A 19218-nucleotide genomic window follows, 5' to 3' on the forward strand; every position below is an offset into this window, starting at 1 on the left:
CACTGATTACTGCCACTGATTACAATAACATAGATTCATGCATTGCATGAATCTATGTTATTGTTGCCGGCCATTGGTCTTTCCGAGTACAGCCCTAATCCTTCTGGATGCTTATCCAGGGAACGTACGGGGGATGCGTTCCTTGGATAAGACTGACAGGCGTCTCCGCCAATCAGGTTCACCGGTTCTGGTTATTGGTAACCTGATTGACTGAAGTGTCATTGAGGGCGGGAGAAGACATCGAGGGACGTGAAAGGAGGATGGCTGACTTCCAGAAAGGTAAGTGCCGGGCGGGGGGGAAGGGGAATTTTACAGGGCACAGTGGTGACAATGGGCACAGTGGTGACAATGGGCACAGTGGGGACAATGGGCACAGTGGGGACAATTGGCGCAGTGGGGACAATTGGCACAGTGGGGAAAATGGGCACAGTGGCGACAATTAAAGGGCACAGTCACATCAATGGGCACAGTGGGGACAATTGGCACAGTGGGGACAATTGGCACAGTGGGGACAATGGGCACAGTGGCGACAATTAAAGGGCACAGTGACATCAATGGGCACAGTGGCGACAATGGGCACTGTATCGACAATTAAAGGGCACAGTGGTGACAGGTGGCACAGTGGCGACAATTGATGGGCACAGTGGCTGCGTTTGATGGCATGGCACAGTGGTGACAATTGATGGCACAGTGGCTGTGTTTGATGGCTTGGCACAGTGGTGGGAATTGGTGGCACAGTGGCTGCGTTTGATGGCATGGCACAGTGGTACGAATTGATGGCACAGTGGCTGCGTTTGATGGCATGGCATAGTGACTGCATTTGATGGCATGGAACAGTGGTGACAATTGATGGCACAGTGGCTGCGTTTGATGGCATGGCACAGTGGTGCGAATTGATGGCACAGAGACTGCGTTTGATGGCATGGCATAGTGACTGCATTTGATGGCATGGAACAGTGGTGACAATTGATGGCACAGTGGCTGCGTTTGATGGCATGGCACAGTGGCTGCGTTTTATGGCATGGCACAGTGGTGACAATTGATGGCACAGTGGCTGCGTTTGATGGCATGGCACAGTGGTGCGAATTGATGGCACAGTGGCTGCGTTTGATGGCATGGCATAGTGACTGCATTTGATGGCATGGAACAGTGGTGACAATTGATGGCACAGTGGCTGCGTTTGATGGCATGGCACAGTGACTGCATTTGATGGCATGGCACAGTGGTGACAATTGATGGCACAGTGGCTGCATTTGATGGGCACTGTGAGGCTGCAATTTTTTTTCTTTTTTTTTTCGTTTGCGCCCCCCCAAAAATTTTAAGGCAACAGCCGCCACTGCGTGCGCTACTCATGTATGTATTCGCTTCTGCGCGCGAGCTTGGTGGGACGGGGTGTGTTTTCTGGCTCCCAACTTTTTTAGCTGGCTCCTAGATTCCAAGCAAATTTGTCAAACCCTGTATTATATCTTAAGTGGAATGATATAACCGTTTTTCACCCCACATTGATGTTAGACGTACCATAGTGAAAGGAATTATGTACATAATGACAAGTATTATTGTAAAAAATATAAATGTAAAAAATATGAATGTCGTTTTTTTAATCTGATGTATTGATAGAATCTAAAATTGATTATTTATATTTATATCTTCAAGCGGTATCGGTAAAGTAAATTTCAGCTGACTTAGGCCTCGTACACACGATAGGTTAACCAGGTCTGAAGGACTGTTGTCATAGGTTAACCGATGATGCTGACTGATGGTCCATCGTGCCTACACACCATCAGTTAAAAAAAACCACCGTGGTGACGTAAAACACAACGATGTGCTGAAAAAAACGAAGTTCAATGCTTCCAAGCATGCATCGACTTGATTCTGAGCATGCGTGGATTTTTAACCGATGGTCGTGCCTACCAACGATCGGTTTTGACCTATCGGTTAGGAATCCATCGGTTAATGTTAAAGCAAGTTGGCTTTTTTTTAACCAATGGTTAAATAACCTATGGAACCCACACACGATCGGTTTTGACCGATGAAAACTCCTCTGGTTAACCTATCGTGTGTACGAGGTTTTAAAGCTTCATTTAATGTGAACTATAAAAGTTATGGGCCTAATCCTCAAAAACCCGGCGAAACTTAACTTTTTCCATTTAAGTTACACCGCCGCAAAATCTCTAACTAAGTGCCCGATCCACAAAGCACTTACCTAGAAATTTTGAGCGGTGTAACTTAAATTGGGCCGGCGCAAGGCGTTCCTCTTCTCCAGGGGGCGATTCCCATTTAAATGAGGCGCGCTCCCGCACCGGCCGTACTGCGCATGCTCGTGACGTCATTTTCCCGACGTGCATAGCGCGAAATTACGTTACGTCGGGCTTTGTGGATTGCGACGGGACAATAAAGTTGCGTCGGGTAAAAAAAAAGATACGGCGCCAAAAAAAAATATTTAAATTTAAAAAAAAACACGTCGCGAGCAAGAAAGGTCTGTTTTTACAAGGTGTAAACAGTTTACACCTTGTAAAAGCAGCCCTAATTTTGCGTTTGCAAAATAAAACTTACGGAGAAAAAACGAAGCTGAAAAGCTTTGTGGATCTCCGTAAGTCCTAATTTGCATACCCGAGGCGGCATTTCGACGCGAAATGCCCCCAGCGGCGGATGCGGTACTGCGTCCTAACTATGGGAAACTGATTCTGTGGATCAGTTCCATAGTTAGGACCAGGGATACGACGGAGTAACAGCAGTTACTCCGTCGTATCTCTTTTGAGGATTTGGCCCTATATTCTGAGCATACTATGTGCTGATAAGACTCGATTTTCGTTTTAGACAGGCTGCAATTTTTCATCCAATCTTCTGTTAAGCTTTGTGGAGATTACCCAACATGCCTTTTTAGTGCGTGATAGGCAGCAACAGGGGGATCACCTGACAAACAATACAACATTTAGGATTTCTGTATAGCCACTCATCCTTCTCAGCAGGTTGTAACTGAATAGGTCCAAAGCAGAAAAAATATTAGCTTATAAGTAGCATCGCAATAGCTAGAATTGAAAACTGGTATTTTTTGTGCTTTCATAACTCCCAGTTTTCAAACAATATCCTGTTTTTTATTATCACCAAGTTGTTCTTCAGAAATACAGTTAGCTTATTTCCCAGCACGCTTATAAATTATAAAAGTTTACAATGCATGCACCATATTGTACTGCAGACATTAGACTGCAGAATGTAGCCTTAATTGTACATTGTTTGTGGAAACAAATATCTTTTGCTTGGTGCCATGAAGTCCGGTCATATAGATTAGAAAAATCCTTTTCACTGTTCTAGCAGTATTTTAAAAATCCAAAATTATATTTTTTCCAATAATGTGTTTATTCTGCTCACTATACAATTAATATTTATCCAGAGCAAAATAGACAGCAAAACTCTTTACTTATGTCCAGCTGATTCTACAAATTCTAGTTGTCTGGTTGTCATGCTGACCTTCTTGGTTCTTAATGTTGAGTAACCTAAAACAAATCTGCGGATAAAGGCTTTATAACTTTTACCAGCCACCTTGGCAGGGTTGGTTCCGGTCCACTTTTGTCCACCAAAAGGTGCTATAAATAAAGCAGAACTGGAGCAAAGGATTGCTCTTGGCCTAGGACTCAGGAAGCCATACCTTAGAGAGCTACTGATCTGAAGTTTGCTTTGTGAAAGGAAGAAAAGGTTTGCATTATCTTTGTTTTGTGGGTGACTGGGAGAAGCCCTTCACCTGTGAGTTAGGAACCTGAAGTGTTTAGTTAGTGCCTGGATGGCAAGGATTTATTTTCTGTTTTTGTTTGTTTGATTTTTCATACAACCTTTTAAATAAAACTGTCTACAAGTCAGCTATTAAGAAAGATCTGCTGTCTGGACTACCTTTTTCCCAGGGAAAGTGACCCCCATTTGAGCTAACCCCCCACAATATATATATATATATAAATGTGTGTGTATATATATATATATATATATATATATATATATATATATATATATATACTTATATTGTAAGGGGTTAGCTCGGTAGCGGGGTGTGTGACCCCTTGGATGGGTTCACCACACACTGAATTTATACAGACAGGCAGTCGAAGACGGTTGAAAACAAAGATTTTGGTTTACTCTTCGATCTTGCTGGAAACAAGTGCAAGCATCCAAACAGCATAAACAAAATCAAACATAAAATAAACTCTGGCCACTTTGGGCGTCTACCTTCCACACAGGAACCTATCTATGGAGTCTAGCACCGCCTACTGCTGGGTAGACAGTGCTGGTCATACAGCAGAAAACTATAGTCTTTTGATTTTTATCACACAGAAAAATCAATCCTCTCCTCACCTCCTCAGAAGACTTTCAGTACTGCTCTCTTTCACTCAGAAAGCCTCAGCATGCAGCAAATCAGTGGTAATCCCCTGGATTACTTATAGAGGCCTTAATTGCCTCACTCTGAACAGCTGAAGTCTTCCAACGCCCTCAAACCTTTCCTGGCCACATTTGCAGCCGACGCCTAATAATAATTGGTGTAAACAAGGCAGAAATGTATGTCCCGTCTGTGACAACACCCACAGATTTACCTGACTTCCTGTCACAATATATATATATATATATATATATATATATATATATATATATATATATATATATACAAAATGTTTCTGGTTCTAAGCAATTTTATAGCAACAAAAAAAAAAAGATTTTTACTTGTAAACAAGTGTCAGAAAAAGGCCTGCTCCTTAAAGGGTCACTAAAGGATTTTTTTTTTAGCTAAATAGCTTCCTTTACCCTACTGCAGTCCTGGTTGTTCGTTTTTGCTATGATGTTGCTGTAATCCTTCTCTGTTCTGAACAGTCTGTTTCCTGATGAAAAAAGTAATGGGAGCTTTCTCTCTGTGGTCACTACTCAAGGAGGTGTGATTACTGTGTGTCTAAAACCCCTCAACACCAATAAGTTTAGTTTTACAAACCATCACTGCCCTGTATTGGCTCTTTGTCTCTGTTCATCACATCAAACAGCATGCAAAAACAAAACTGAAACTGTAGGTACATTATATGATTGATTTTTATCTATTTATAACCATTTTTAAAAGGAATCAGTTAACTATTATGTCTCTATACCCTGTAAACAGTCATTTCAGCAAAGGTTCATATTTATAGACAAAAATGCGAGGCTTGTTACAACTTTGTTTTTCATTTTGGAACTAAACAATGTGTTTCTTCACAGGCATGCCGAAATGGTTATTATCAACATTTAGAGCACCTTCTGTTTTACGGCGCCAACATGGGGGCACAAAATGCATCTGGGAACACTGCGCTGCACATCTGTGCCCTCTACAACCAGGTCAGTAGTGCTTGTGATTAGAAAGGTAGTGATTAGTGGTTTTGTATATATTTTCTTAATTATGGTCAGGGCTAAAAGATAAAATCTTGAAAAGCATTTTCTTTTTATTCAGTCAGGCACAGTGGGGAAAATAATTAGTTGATCCCCTGCAGATTTTGTCCACTTACAAAGAAATGAAGGGTATATCATTTTTTTATCATGGGTGTATGTTAAATGATAGAGACAGAATATCAATCAAAAATCCACCCAAAAATAACACGATACAAATATTATAAAGTGAGTTGCAGTTCAGTAAGCAAAATAAGTATTTGATCCCCTACCAACCAACCAACAATAATTCTGGTATGTGCTCATGTGGTACACAGATTAGTCCTGTCAATTTAAGAAGGTTCTCCTAATGACAACTCGTTATGTGTATAAAAGACACCTGTCCACAGAAGTTCTTACTTCCATTAAAAACCTCACCATCATGGGCAAGGCCAAAGCTGTCAAAGAACGTCAGGGACAAGATTGTAGACCTGCACAAGGCTGGAATGGACTAGAAGACCATCAGCAAAAATCTTGATTAGGAGACAACTGTTGAAGCGATTATTTGCAAATGGAAGAAATAGAAAATAACCATCAATCGCCCTAGGTCTGGAGCCCCATGCAAGATTTTGCCCCATGGGATAAGGTTGATCATGAGAAAAGTGAGGGATCAGCCCAGAACTACACATGAGGAGCCTATGAATGATCTCAAGGCAGTTGGGACCACAGTCACCAAACAAACCATTGGTACCACAGGTTACCACAAGAGGTCAGTTTTGCCATTGTTTCACCTGCAGTGTGTGACAAGGCGTTGTCATGCAACAGGATGACACCTTAGGAGAGCTTTCCTCAAAAATGTTCCTTGATATTTTGCCTCAACTTCGTCAATAAAGCACAGTAATATGTTGCATTGATGGTTGAACTCCCTTCTTATCCCAAAAAAACTGTTGCCATTTGCTTCTGAACTGACCTTTGCACACAGAACTTTGGCCTGGGGGAACTGTCTCAGGATCATAACAGTAGATCTATGTTCCAGTTACCAGTTTGTCCAGGAAATCTTGGGATTCACTTTGCTGCAAGCTTTCTCATTTTCAAGTCCTTGTGGATAATGGCACCAACTCTCTCACGTGATATTCCCAGATATGTAGCTATACTTTTGGCTGATATTCGGCGATCCCCCATGTTCATGTCATGGATGGCTTTCACATTTGCAGGCACAGAGACAGAAACAAGCCTTCTACTGGGTTTCTTAATTTCAACACCGAAATGGCCAGTTTTAAAATTGACAATCCAACGTTGCATATGAAGGGCCAGTGTCACCCAAAGTTTGTGACATTTCATCATAGATGTGATTTGCACCTTTCCCTTGGAAAAACAGGAACTTTATTATGGTCCTATGCTCTTCCATATTGAATTTTTCTGGAGGTGCTGCCATGTTCACTTTGGACCTGAAAAAAAAAGATACGTTAAAATCCTAGATAGTTGATTTTTGCACCATTGAATATAGACAAATTGGTTAGTACACCCTGCAATTTACGGCTTCTTATCTACATTTTTCCTGGGTAAGGCTCAATACTTATCAGCACACCCTGGTATATATGAATTCTTGCATATTAAAATAATATTCTCATTTTCAGCCAGCAGGCAGACCTCTAGGCTTCAGACGGTTGTCAACGTGGCAGTCTATATATTTTTTTTTCTGTCATGACAATTTGCCTTTACATTTTGCAGACTTTGGCTTGGATTTGTGTCTTGTTCTTTGTACAGATGAACAGAACGCAAAATATTTCTTTACAGAGCATGTAGAAAGTGCAGTGCTGCTGAAAAAAGAAGATTTCCTGCTGCTGAAATTTGATTGTAACTTTTGGATTTGAGTAATAACTTGTACCCTGCTGTACTAGTGGCTAAGAATTTGTGTAGGAAGAAGAAGCACTAAAAACTTCATAGTCAGGCGTGAGTCAAATACGGTATGCTTTCAGGTGCTTCTGAGAGTCTTTGCCTGTAACTACTCAATGAATTGCTTTTAACAGCTTGAGTTGCATCAAGCTGTTTTGAGTTGCTTTTGCTTTCACATTGACTTTCTGTATGTGGTAAAGAAGAGCAGCCCAGACACAAACATCTCATATAGACAAGCCCTAAAACTCACAGGTAGGATTTAAAATTACCATTAAAACCAGATAGAAGAATGAGGAGGGTCAGGGTGATGTAACATAGGGGCAGATTCACATACAATTGCATGGGCGCAGCGTATGTGAGATACGCTACGCCGCTGTAACTTACTTTTGGAAGCTTTGAATCCAGAAAGAATTTGCGCTGTAAGTTACGGCGGCGTAGTGTATCTCTCGCGGCGTAACGGCGCCTAATTCAAATCGGCGAGTAGGGGGCGTGTTTCATTTAAATGAATCGCTTCCCCGCGCTGAACGAACTGCGCATGCGCCGTCCCTAAATTTCCCGCCGTGCATTGCGCTAAATGACGTCGCAAGGATGTCATTGTTTTGATGTGGACGTAAATTACGTCCAGCCCCATTCACGGACGACTTACGCAAACAAAAAAAAATATTTTCAAAATCGACGCGGGAACGACATTTACATTCTTCTCTGTATGTTCAGGAGTATTGGGATGACATGAAAAATAATGTTTGCTGTCTGTAGGATCTAGTTCATTTTTTCTAAAGCAAGCCATATACAATATATGGGCAGTGGTACTGTATCTCTTTAAAGGGTAACTCCATTTTCCTGGGAAATAAATAGCAAATAGTAAAAAAAAATATTGCAATTGCAGCGCAAGTCATATTGTAATTCAATGTTATTAAAATGTACCTTACCTTTTCAATCTGCAGCTCTATTATTTTCTGTAAAATGCAATATGGCTACCTGGAGGTTTTCTGTACACAGAAACATAATTTTCTGCTTGTGTGATTGGCTCACTGATTTTCCCAGAAGTCTGTACTAAGATACAAGTCAGATTTTTGGCATCCCCTGCAACATGTAATTTTTGGTGAGATTGATCATTTTGAAACCACTCCCATTAGACTCACTTAGCACAGAGGAACAAACAGTGATTTTTTTTAGAACAACAAAAGCAGGGAATCTGCAACAATTTTTTTTTTTAAAACCACCTCCAATGTACATAGATCACCCAGAGGAGAATGCTTTTTTCTCAACAAAAGTGGAGTTACACTTTAAGTATTAAAATACTTCTTCAGGGACTTGTGATCCCACAGATGCTGAATACAGGTGTAACATCAGAATAGCACTAAGAATGATTTTTGTAAGACAAAAGAATATTCCCAAGCTGCCAAGGCAGATAGAATCAATGTGATAGCAGAACACAATTTACTAACTACCACTTGTGGGAAGCCATCACAAAGGAAGCCTACTCAGGACAAGGAAGTATTGTCCTCCTGTCTAGGAAGCATACAGTAGACTGACAATTTCTTTTACTCAGCTAAACCACTTTGTCATAAGGTATAATGCTTTCCCGTCTGGAAAGGTCTTGCTGCATATCTAGTGATCTGTAATCTTATTATTAAACCCTTTTTCTTTTTTATGTTACCTCACTGATATAGAACCAACATATTCAGCGGTCTTGTGCCGGTAGAATAATAAACGCACATCAGTCCTTTGCTAAGTGATACTGCAATTACCCTTTTTAAAGCTAAATTGTCATGTAATGAGCTGTTTTTAGAATTAACACAATAGCTTGAGAGTAGGCACAGCAAGGCAACAGAAAGTAACATTGTACCTATGTAGCCCCCCTGTTTTAGGCACCCTCTTTACAGAGGCATTAAAGGGCAACTTTAACTTTACAATAAGCTATATCCATTCACCCCTATTCCTCATGATCTCACTTGTTCTTAATGCTGGTCAAAGTCACTAAAGGCCCCTGTGCGTGAAAAAAAATGTTGGCCCTGAATTCAACCACTGCCCAAGTGCAAGCACTTCTTAGCAGTGTATAGATGTGGGTGAAGAGTAGCCCTTGGGATACCCTCAAAACTTTCACGGTATGTAATCAGCATGAACACTTTCAGTCCAAATGATGTCAAAAGAAAATGTCTTAGTGCTGGTCAGGTAGGAAATTAAGGTACTTTCTGTCCCATACTACCTGAACATAATAAATCACACTTAGAGAATCATGAAAAATGCCTCCCATTTCTCACCTGACTTTTAAGTAAGCAGTATCCAGGTTGACATGACACCAGGTTGAGATGAGCATCTTCTTGACCCAAGTCTAGTATGAATGGACATTTGTGCAGCTGCACAAACTGTACAAATAGTTTGCCCACCCTTGCCTGCATCAACACTTCCCATCCCACTGTCTTACTTATCCCTATACCAGAGCCATGTCTTTGCAATGTTTTCTTCTTCTGGGGCAACCCCCCCCCCCTGCATCTTTGGAGGTCTCAGTGCATAGGTACAGCTGGTGCAGAAGAAGATTTGTGCTTAAGGAGAAATAAATATTACACGTGTTGTAAGAAGCTAGGACAGAAGGTGTTGGTGCAGGTTAGTTCAAGAGAATGTGGTTTAGAGAAAATTATTCTAACAAACAGTTGTCCTTTTATCTTTCCTTTTTTTGATACCTGACACTTTAGAAGGGACCCAGGTGTACCTTTTGTTGATCAGAGACCAGCCTTACAGGTGAACGTTGCTCAACGTCAAACCATCTCCATTGGGCCAGTGTTTTTTTCTGACACTACTCTTTTGGTTACAATATTATTTTATTATTTTATATACGTATTACAGGGCTTTTACCCTATGCACAACAGATATATATGATGACCATCTACAAATGCTAGTAGAATACAGTATATATTCTTACATATGTTCAATGCATATCTTCTTCACTCTTTTGGCACTAACCTGTTTTCCGCAGCAAGTGCATGCTTGCTGACCCCACATTTTGTCTTAAAAAACATACATAATGAATGTTATTGGTTTTATTTCTATGAACTGCAGTTTTCAGTGTAGAAGTATTTTGATTTCTTCTCAACAGTTTTTTCTGGTTTGTTCTACAGGACAGTTGTGCACGCGTTTTGCTTTTCAGAGGAGCCAACAAAGAAATAAAAAACTACAACAGCCAGTCCCCATTCCAGGTGAGATAGCATTATATTTAATACAATAGCAGAGTCATCTATTTTTCTTAGATATACCAAAATGTTTGTAATTGAGTCGTAGTATTGGAACATCATGCTGTCAAACTGTGAAATCCATGGGACAGAGTTGCCAAGGTTGAATAATAACACCAGTCTATCCAGTTCAACCAGTGTGGGTGTATATATTTATGTCTCTACCAGGTCCCATATCCCTGCATATTGTGTTTGCAAACATGCCCATCTAAAGGCTTTTTGAAATTATCAACACTTACCACTGATACCACCGATTGTGGAAGGGATTTCTACATCCTTAAAGGTCTAACCGTAAAAATCCCCCTACACAGTCTAAAGTTAAACTGCATTTTGTCTGTCTTCATTGAGTGACCACATGTCTTCTTAAGCGACCTGAGACTGAATAGTTTTCTCCCTATGCTAGAATCACAATGTATATATTTGTAAATGTGCAATTTTCTTCTCTCAAGCGTATCTTTCCCAGGGAAAATTAATTTAAGACGTGTCTTTCCTCAAAACTGAGATCCTACACCCCCCTTATTAGCTTTGTTGCCCTTCTCTGAACTCTCTCCAGTCCCCGCACATCCTTCCTGAGGACTGGTGACCAGAACTGGATGGCATACACAAGATACAGCCAAACCAAAATTTTGTAAAGTGGTAGAATTCTAGTTTTATCCCTTGGATAAATACCCTTTTTAATGCATGCAAATAGTCTGCTGGCCTTGCTTGCTGAAGCTTGGCATTGCATGCTATTGCTGAGTCTGTCATCTACTTGAACCCGCAGATTCTTTTCCATCCTTGATTCCCCCAGAGGTTCTCCCCTTAGCGTGTGACTTGCATTTGTATTTTTGGCACCTTTCCCAAGTGCATTACTTTACATTTTCTGATATTGAACCTCATTTGCCTTGTTATTATGCTATTTTATCGAGGTCTTCTTGTAAAGTTGCTATATCCTGTTACCCTTCTTAACTTTGTATAATGAGCAAAAATTGTGATTGAGCTATTTATGCCAATTTCTGTCCCTCAAGCCAAACAAAGACATCCGGTCTATTCTAGACCTCAGGGATTTCACCAAATTCCTGGAGTTCATCCGGTCAGTGATTACATCGCTTCTTCAGGGGGACTTGCTGGTTTCAGCCATCATCAGTGATGCCTACCTACGCAATCTGATTTTCCAGCCTCAACTATTTTTTCTGTGCTTCACAGTCCAGGATCGCCACCACCAGTTTGTAGTTGCCTTTCAACCTTTTTTACAGCTCCCAAAGTGTTTACAAAGTTGTTGTCTATGGTCTTGGGGTTCTTAAAGACCCTGAATAACCCCATTGTTTGGTACCTGGATTCCCTGCTTCTCAGGGAGCAATTGAATCAGAAGCTGATGTGAAGCAGATGGTACAAGTCCTGGAGAGGTTCAGCTGGATGCTGAATCTTCAAAAGTTACCATTGGTTCCGACACAAGGTCAGGCAAAGTACTCGACATGGCACAGGTGAAGGTATTCCTTGTCTCTTTAAACCCAGGCAGAGTCCCTGAGGTCATTGGAAATTCCTTTGATTCAAACATACATGAAGGTACTGGGGAAGATGGAAGCAATATTCAATGTGGTCTCCTATGACCAGTTTCACTCCAGAGCTCTGCAGCGCAATATGCTGCCGGTGAAGAACAAGCATTAAGAGGCCTTGGCTCTGACTCCCAAAACCAAGTCAGCTCTAGAATGGTGGATATCCATGCAGATGCTGAATACCGGGAGATCCTTTGTTCCGATAATTTGGAAGGTTTTGGTGACAGATGCCAGCCTACATGGCTGGGGAGTTACTTTTGGGCACCTCTCGGTTTAGAAAATTTGGTCATCAGAGAAACAGAAGTTGCTGTTCAGCAGCCTGGAACTTTAGGTGATTCAGCTGGCTCTTCTATATTGGTCTGCCTGCCTCTGGGGTCTCCCCGTCAGGGTACAGTTGGACAATGCCAAAGTTGTGACATACATCAGCCATCAAGAAGGGACAAGAATTTGTGCTGCTCGGGTAGAAGCGGACCTTATCTTGTCTTGGGCAGGACTTGGGCAGAGCTGCTGAATCCACGAAAATGGGTTTTTCACCCATAGGCGGTCGCATAGATTTGTCTGCACTAGGGGACTGCAGATGTGAATCTCATGGCATCCATATTAACCTCCCTAGCGGTATAAATATTTCCGATTTTAGGTGCTGAAAGCGGTACCATTATTTGCAAGGAAATTTGGCGTTTTATACTGTAGGCCTGTAATTCTTAGGAATAACTCACTTAAATCTGACCAAACAGGAGTCTAGTAGGCATCCCGGGTATGAAATGTTTTTAAAAACAAAATTATAAATTATAATATAATAAATAATTATAAATAATTCTAACAAATAATAATATAATTATAATAATAATTATTCAATAATGTAATCAACTCAAAATCACTGAAATTTGCTCAGTTGCAGAATTGTCGCTGTCATTACTCTTATTTTTTTATGACGAATTTCCCCACAAATCGCTATCACTCAATTCTGCAAGTGATTATAATTTATTATGGCTGTTTTATAGCTGCTCTAAAACCATTTTTGACATACAGGGACACTTTTGGTTGCTATGGCCAATCTACAGTTTGCAGGCAGAAAGAACAGTTTTTATTATATAAAAGAACATGTAGGGCACTGGGCAGACCACTAGGGACAAGGGGGGGTGTATTTTTTACATACAGTGCTGTAATCTGTAAGATTACAGTATACTGTATGTAAGGTGTTTGTTTACCTTACGCCGTACGCTCCCATACGTTGTAACGTCGCAGGGAACGGATATCGGCGGCACACAGAAGGCACTGTGTGAATCGAGCGAGCACCCGCTCGCTCACACAGCGCGGTGGCATCGCTGGATCTAGGGACAAGGTAAGTAAACCATGCCTATGAATGCTGCGAGGCGAGCCCTAGTCTGACTCGGGGTTACCGATCGCAGCAGAAAAATGTAACCCCGAGTCAGGCTCGGGAATACCGCCAGGGGGGGTTAAACAACAAATTAGACAGGTTTATGTCCTGATATCCCAAACCAAGAATTCTCTGGCATTTGCGGTAGATGCCCTGGTGACTCTTTGAGATCAGTTTTCCTTGATCTTTGCCTTCCCTCCACTTCAATTTCCTCCTTGTCAACTACTTAGGATAAAGAGGGAGGGCTTTTCAGTGATTGTTCACATCAGCTTGGCCAAGAAGAACATGGTATGCCAACATCATAAATCTCTTGGCAGATGTGTCATGGTCTTTTTCCAGATTAGCCAGATCTTGCTGGCCTTGATGGCGTAGCTGTTGAAACCCAAATCCTGAGGCACAAGGGTGTTTCTGATTCTGTAACTCCTACAGACGGGAAGCTTAAAACAGCTGTGTGTAGATTACAGTATAGTATATGGCTTTGTAAATTTAGCCTGTGCCTATGCTATAAATAAGGATGAAATACATTGCTGTAAACCATGGATGCATCATAAAAATGATATACATGACTCTGCCTGCTATTAATATGTACAAATGTGGTATATTTTTTAGTTTGTGCTAGAAATGAAAATATGGAAATACCCACTGCACTTTAAAATGGTAAAACATTAGGGCGCCGTTTCCATGGTAGCAGTGTATAGTGATGATGATTTGGAAGAATGCATGGATAGCGCAGTATGAAAGTGTTAACTGAAGTTGCTTATATAGTGCTTACTTTCATCTCATTGTTTTGTCCTTAGTGGTACAATCAATAAAGCATTGATGTCGTTTGTGCTTTGGCATAAGTTTATATTGTCAGCTTATCAGCATAATGATTGGCAAATAAGTATACCCTAGTGAAGCTTTACTTTGGCTACTTCTCTGTAGCGGTAATATATTACACATACAGCAATTTGTTTCAAAATAGATACAGAATTATTCAGGACTCTTTCACATTATGTATGGCCAGGGCAGCATTATTTTGTAATACGTGCATATGTCTGTAAAACTTGGTACTGTGAGGCCCCGTACACACGTCCGAGGAACTCGACGGGCAAAACACATCGTTTTGCTCGTCAAGTTCCTTGTGAAGCCGCTGAGGATCTCGGCGAGCCAAGTTTCCTCATTGACTAACGAGGAAATAGAGAACATGTTCTCTATTTGGCCCGACGAGATCCTCGTCGGCTTCTTCGGCCAAAAGTGTACACACCACCGGGTTTCTCGGCAGAATACGGCTCCGATCGAGTTTCTGGCTGAATTCTGCAGAGAAACTCGGTCGTGTGTACGGGGCCTGAGTCTTCTCTAGGTGCCTTAGGCCCCTTTAACACTGGGGCGGGAGGTGCGGTGGCGGTAAAGCGCCACCACCATGGCTAATCACAGGCAGTGAGACATTTCCCAGTTTGCAGATGCACAGGTGGGAAATATCTCTCTGCCTGTGATTAGCGGTGTGCAGTGTTGGCTTCCTGGCGGGATCGGGCACTGAGGATTTTTAACATGCCCAAGCCCATCTCTAGTTCTTAGACTATTGCAGCCGCTGCATCTAAGCTTCAATACATAAATGCAGGTGGTCGGTGCTCAGTGCTACTTCAGACGACATAGTGAAGAGGGACAGTGATTTTTATTTTTAAAATAAATGAAAGGCCTCAGATTTTTATAATTTCCCCAGCCTGTTTGTAAGGAAAAAATTGTCATTTGTTGACAACATATCGTAGGTACCCAGGGCCAAATCCTCAAAAGAGATACGACTGAGTAACTGTTGTTACTCCGTCGTATCCCTGGTCCTAACTATGGAACTGATCCACAGAATCAGTTTTCCATAGTTAGGGAGAAGTATCGCATCCGCATCCGCCGCTGGGGGCATTTAGTGTCGAAATGCCGCCTCGGGTATGCAAATTAGCACTTACGGAGATCCACAAAGCTTTTCTGCTTAGTTTTTTCTCCGTAAGTATTAAGTTGCATACGCAAAATTAGGAATGCTTTTACATGGTGTAAAGTTAGTACACCATGTAAAAGCAGACCCTTCTGTCTAGCGACGCGTTTTTTTTTTCGAATTTGATTTTTTTTTTGCGCCGTATTTTTTTTTTCCCCCGACGCAACTTTATTGACCCGTCGCAATCCACAAAGCCCGGCGTAACGTAATTTCGCGCTATGCACGTCGGGAAAATGACGTCACGAGCATGCGCAGTACGGCCGGCGCGGGAGCGTGCCTCATTTAAATGGGAATCGCCCCCATGAAATGAGGAACGCCTTGCGCCGGCGGAATTTAAGTTACACGCCCAGAAATTTCTAGGTAAGTGCTTTGTGGATCGGGCACTTAGGTAGAAATTTTGCGGCAGTGTAACTTAAATCAGAATATTTAAGTTACGGCGGCTCTTTGTGGATCTGGCCCTCAGTTTCCATTGACACAAGTGCAATTACTAAAGGTAAGCTGACCATGGTCAGTGAGTTTGGTAGATTAGCACTTACCCTTTTTTTTAATTGAATGCCCCCGTATCCAGTAACTGTCAGGTACTTGGTGGTTAAAATTCTGATGTATATATTAAATAGTCTTTAAGTATCGTCTGCAGATTGGAATTTGCTTCTAATGATAAAAAAATTCTCTCTCTGCTCTCAACACTGGATCAAGAGCACCTCTCCGAGGCTCGAGTGTATTCTGGAATAAGTGTACATTAAAGGCAGCTATTAGCAGACAAGAGCACGCTGTGGAATAATAAAAAGCTGGCTCTGACATAAGCCCATCCATAACACCTGAATTCTAAAACATAAATGCATACTTTATCACAGAGTGGACTGACATCAATGAATCAAACTAGTCTAGCAAAGCGATCCTCCTTTCATTCATAGTAAATGCCCAGGAAAAGTGTATTTATTCAGTAGACATGTGACTTGGGGAGTCCATGGGCCAGATTCACGTAGACTAGCGGCGGCGTAACGTATCGTAGAGCCCGCGTAAGCCCGTGTAATTTAAATGGGCGTGTGCCATTTAAATTAGGCGTGCTCCCGCGCCGGACCTACTGCGCTTGCTCCGTTTCGAAATTCCCGCCGTGCTTTGCGCGAAGTGGCGTAATTTTTTCGAACGTCGACGTGCGTAGCGTACTTCCGTATTCCCGGACGTCTTACGCAAACGACGTGAATTTTTACATTTCGACGCGGGAACGACGTGTGCTGTGTAAAGTTAGGGCACCCAAAACGACGACTAAATTTGCGACAGGAAACTAGACTAGAAGCGACGTAGCGAACGCGAAAATCCGTTGTGGATCGCCGTAACTACTAATTTGCATACCCGACGCTGGTTTACGATGCGAACTCCCCCCAGCGGCGGCCGCGGTACTGCATCCTAAGATCCGACAGTGTAAAACAATTACACCTGTCGGATCTTAGGGCTATCTATGCGTAACTGATTCTATGAATCAGTCGCATAGATACTCTGAGAGATACGACAGAGTATCTGAGATGCTCCGTCGTATCTCCGCTGTGAATCTGGCCCCATGTGCTTTTCAAGGAATACGTTTTCCTGTCCTCTCATTCTGTAAGGTTAATGGAATGGCAAATAAGTGACCTTAAAGTGGAGTTTCCATCCCAAAATTATTTTTTTCATTATTGTGCTAATTAGACCTAAAAAAAATAAAAAAAGAAGAACATTTATTTTTTACTCATCTGGAAATGCCTTTTGCTATGCAGGCCCATGAAATCTGATCACCTAGGATCCTGACATCATCTCCCTCTAATGCTCCTGGGAAATGTGTGTCATCATTTCCCAGGATGCAGTGCGCTACCCAATTATCACTCCCCATCCAAGACTTCCAGGAAGTAAGTGCTTGTGGGCTTCACAATGCCCACAAGCAAAAGGACAACGGTGGTGTGGACATAGTTTTATAAACTATGGCCCGGATTCACGTAGAATGGCGTATCTTTGTGCGGGCGTAACGTATCCTATTTACGTTACGCCTCCGCAACTTTTACAGGCAAGTGCCGTATTCTCAAACGAAAGTTGCGGTGGCGTAGCGTAAATAGGCCGGCGTAAGCCCGCCTAATTTAAATGTGGTACATGTGGGCGTGTGTTATGTAAATTTTATGTGACCCCACGTAAATGACGCTTTTTACGAACGGCGCATGCGCCGTCCGTGAAAGTATCCCAGTGCGCATGCTTCAAATTAACCCGCACGAAGCCAATGCTTTTGACGTTGAACGGAAATGACGCCCAGCCCTATTCGCGGACGACTTACGCAAACAACGTAAAATTTCCAAAATTCGACGCGGGAACGACGTCCATACTTAACATTGGTACGCCGCATCTACGCCTCATATAGCATTGGTAACTTTACGCCGGGAAAAGCCTAGCGTAAACGGCGTATCTGTACTGCGTCGGCCGGGCGTACGTTCATGAATTTGCGTATCTAGCTGATTTACATATTTCTAGGCGTAAATTAGCGTACACGCCCCTAGCGGCCAGTGTAAATATGCAGTTAAGATCAGACGGCGTAAGAGACTTACGCTGGTCGGATCTAATAAAAATCTATGCATAACTGATTCTAAGAATCAGGCCCATAGATACGACGGCTCCGACTCAGAGATATGACGGCGTATCTGGAGATACGCCGTTGGATCTCCTTTGAGAATCTGGGCCTATATTTTTTGAATAACTATGCGGAGCGGCTGTGGCGGATTGTAAAATAGTAAGTGACCGGATTTATATTATAAAAATGCATTATGATGAAAGGACATACATTTAAAAAATGCTAATTGTGGTTGGAACACTGCTTTAAGAATTCTCTGCGGCTGTTATTCCTCATTTATAAGCATTAGCATATTACACAGTGCTGTGCATCAAATAATAAATAAGAACAGTTTAAAAACTCCACACAATCATATATAGATTAAAAACCTAGGAAGGTAAGAGACCCCTGACTAGACAAGCTTACAATATAATGGTGGCTCCTCACTTTTGACATATCGATATGATCATTTAGTATTCAGTGCAACTAGAATCACAAACTAGATATGCTAAGTTCAATCAATTCAAAGAACTATCAATCAATTTAGACAATAGTTGGCAATGGTGGAATTTTTCGGATTGCTTTTAAATGCTTGGTGAACTGTCTGTGTGCAGATTAAATAAACAATTGTTTTTAATTGTGCTGCAAAACAGTACTGTGTGTGTTGCATCACTTTAACCTCCCTGGCGGTATGATTCTTTCAGAAAAAACATGCTGAAAGCGGTACCATTATTTGCAAGGAAATTTGGCGTTTTATATTGTAGGTCTGTAATTTTTAGAAATAACTCACTTAAATCTGACCAAACAAGATTCTAATAGGCATCCCGGGTATGACATATTTTTTTAAAAACAAAATTATAAATTATAATATAATAAATAATTATAAATAATTATAACAAATAATAATATAATTATAATAAAAATTATTCAATAATGTAATCAAATTAAAATCACTGAAATTTGCTCAGTTGCAGAATTGTTGCTGTCATTATTTTTTTTTTTTTATGACGAATTTCCCCACAAATCGCTATCGCACAATTCTGCAAGTGATTATAATTTATTATCGCTGTTTTTTAGCTGATCTAAAACTATTTTTGACATAAAGGGACACTTTTGGTTGCTATGGACAATCTACAGTTTGCAGGGAGAAAGAAACGTTTTTATTATATAAAATGACATGCATGACACTGGGCAGACCACTAGGGACAGGGGGGGTGTGTTTTTTTTACATACAGTACTGTAATCTATAAGATTACAGTATACTGTATGTAAGGTGTTTG

General features: G+C 41.4%; 1 protein-coding gene across 4 annotated transcripts in view; it reads left to right on the forward strand.

Moving 5' to 3' along the window:
• SHANK2 (SH3 and multiple ankyrin repeat domains 2) overlaps positions 1–19218 on the forward strand; it is a 530251-nt gene that overhangs the window by 71962 nt on the left and 439071 nt on the right. For all 4 annotated transcript variants that reach the window (XM_040328114.1, XM_040328117.1, XM_040328115.1 and 1 more), the window contains 2 exons: positions 5224–5340; positions 10383–10460. In XM_040328114.1, coding sequence (XP_040184048.1) covers positions 5224–5340; positions 10383–10460 — 195 coding nt within the window. The remainder of the gene's footprint in view (positions 1–5223; positions 5341–10382; positions 10461–19218) is intronic.

The sequence above is a fragment of the Rana temporaria genome, chromosome 11, assembly GCF_905171775.1.
Source record: "Rana temporaria chromosome 11, aRanTem1.1, whole genome shotgun sequence".
Classification (NCBI taxonomy): domain Eukaryota; kingdom Metazoa; phylum Chordata; class Amphibia; order Anura; family Ranidae; genus Rana; species Rana temporaria.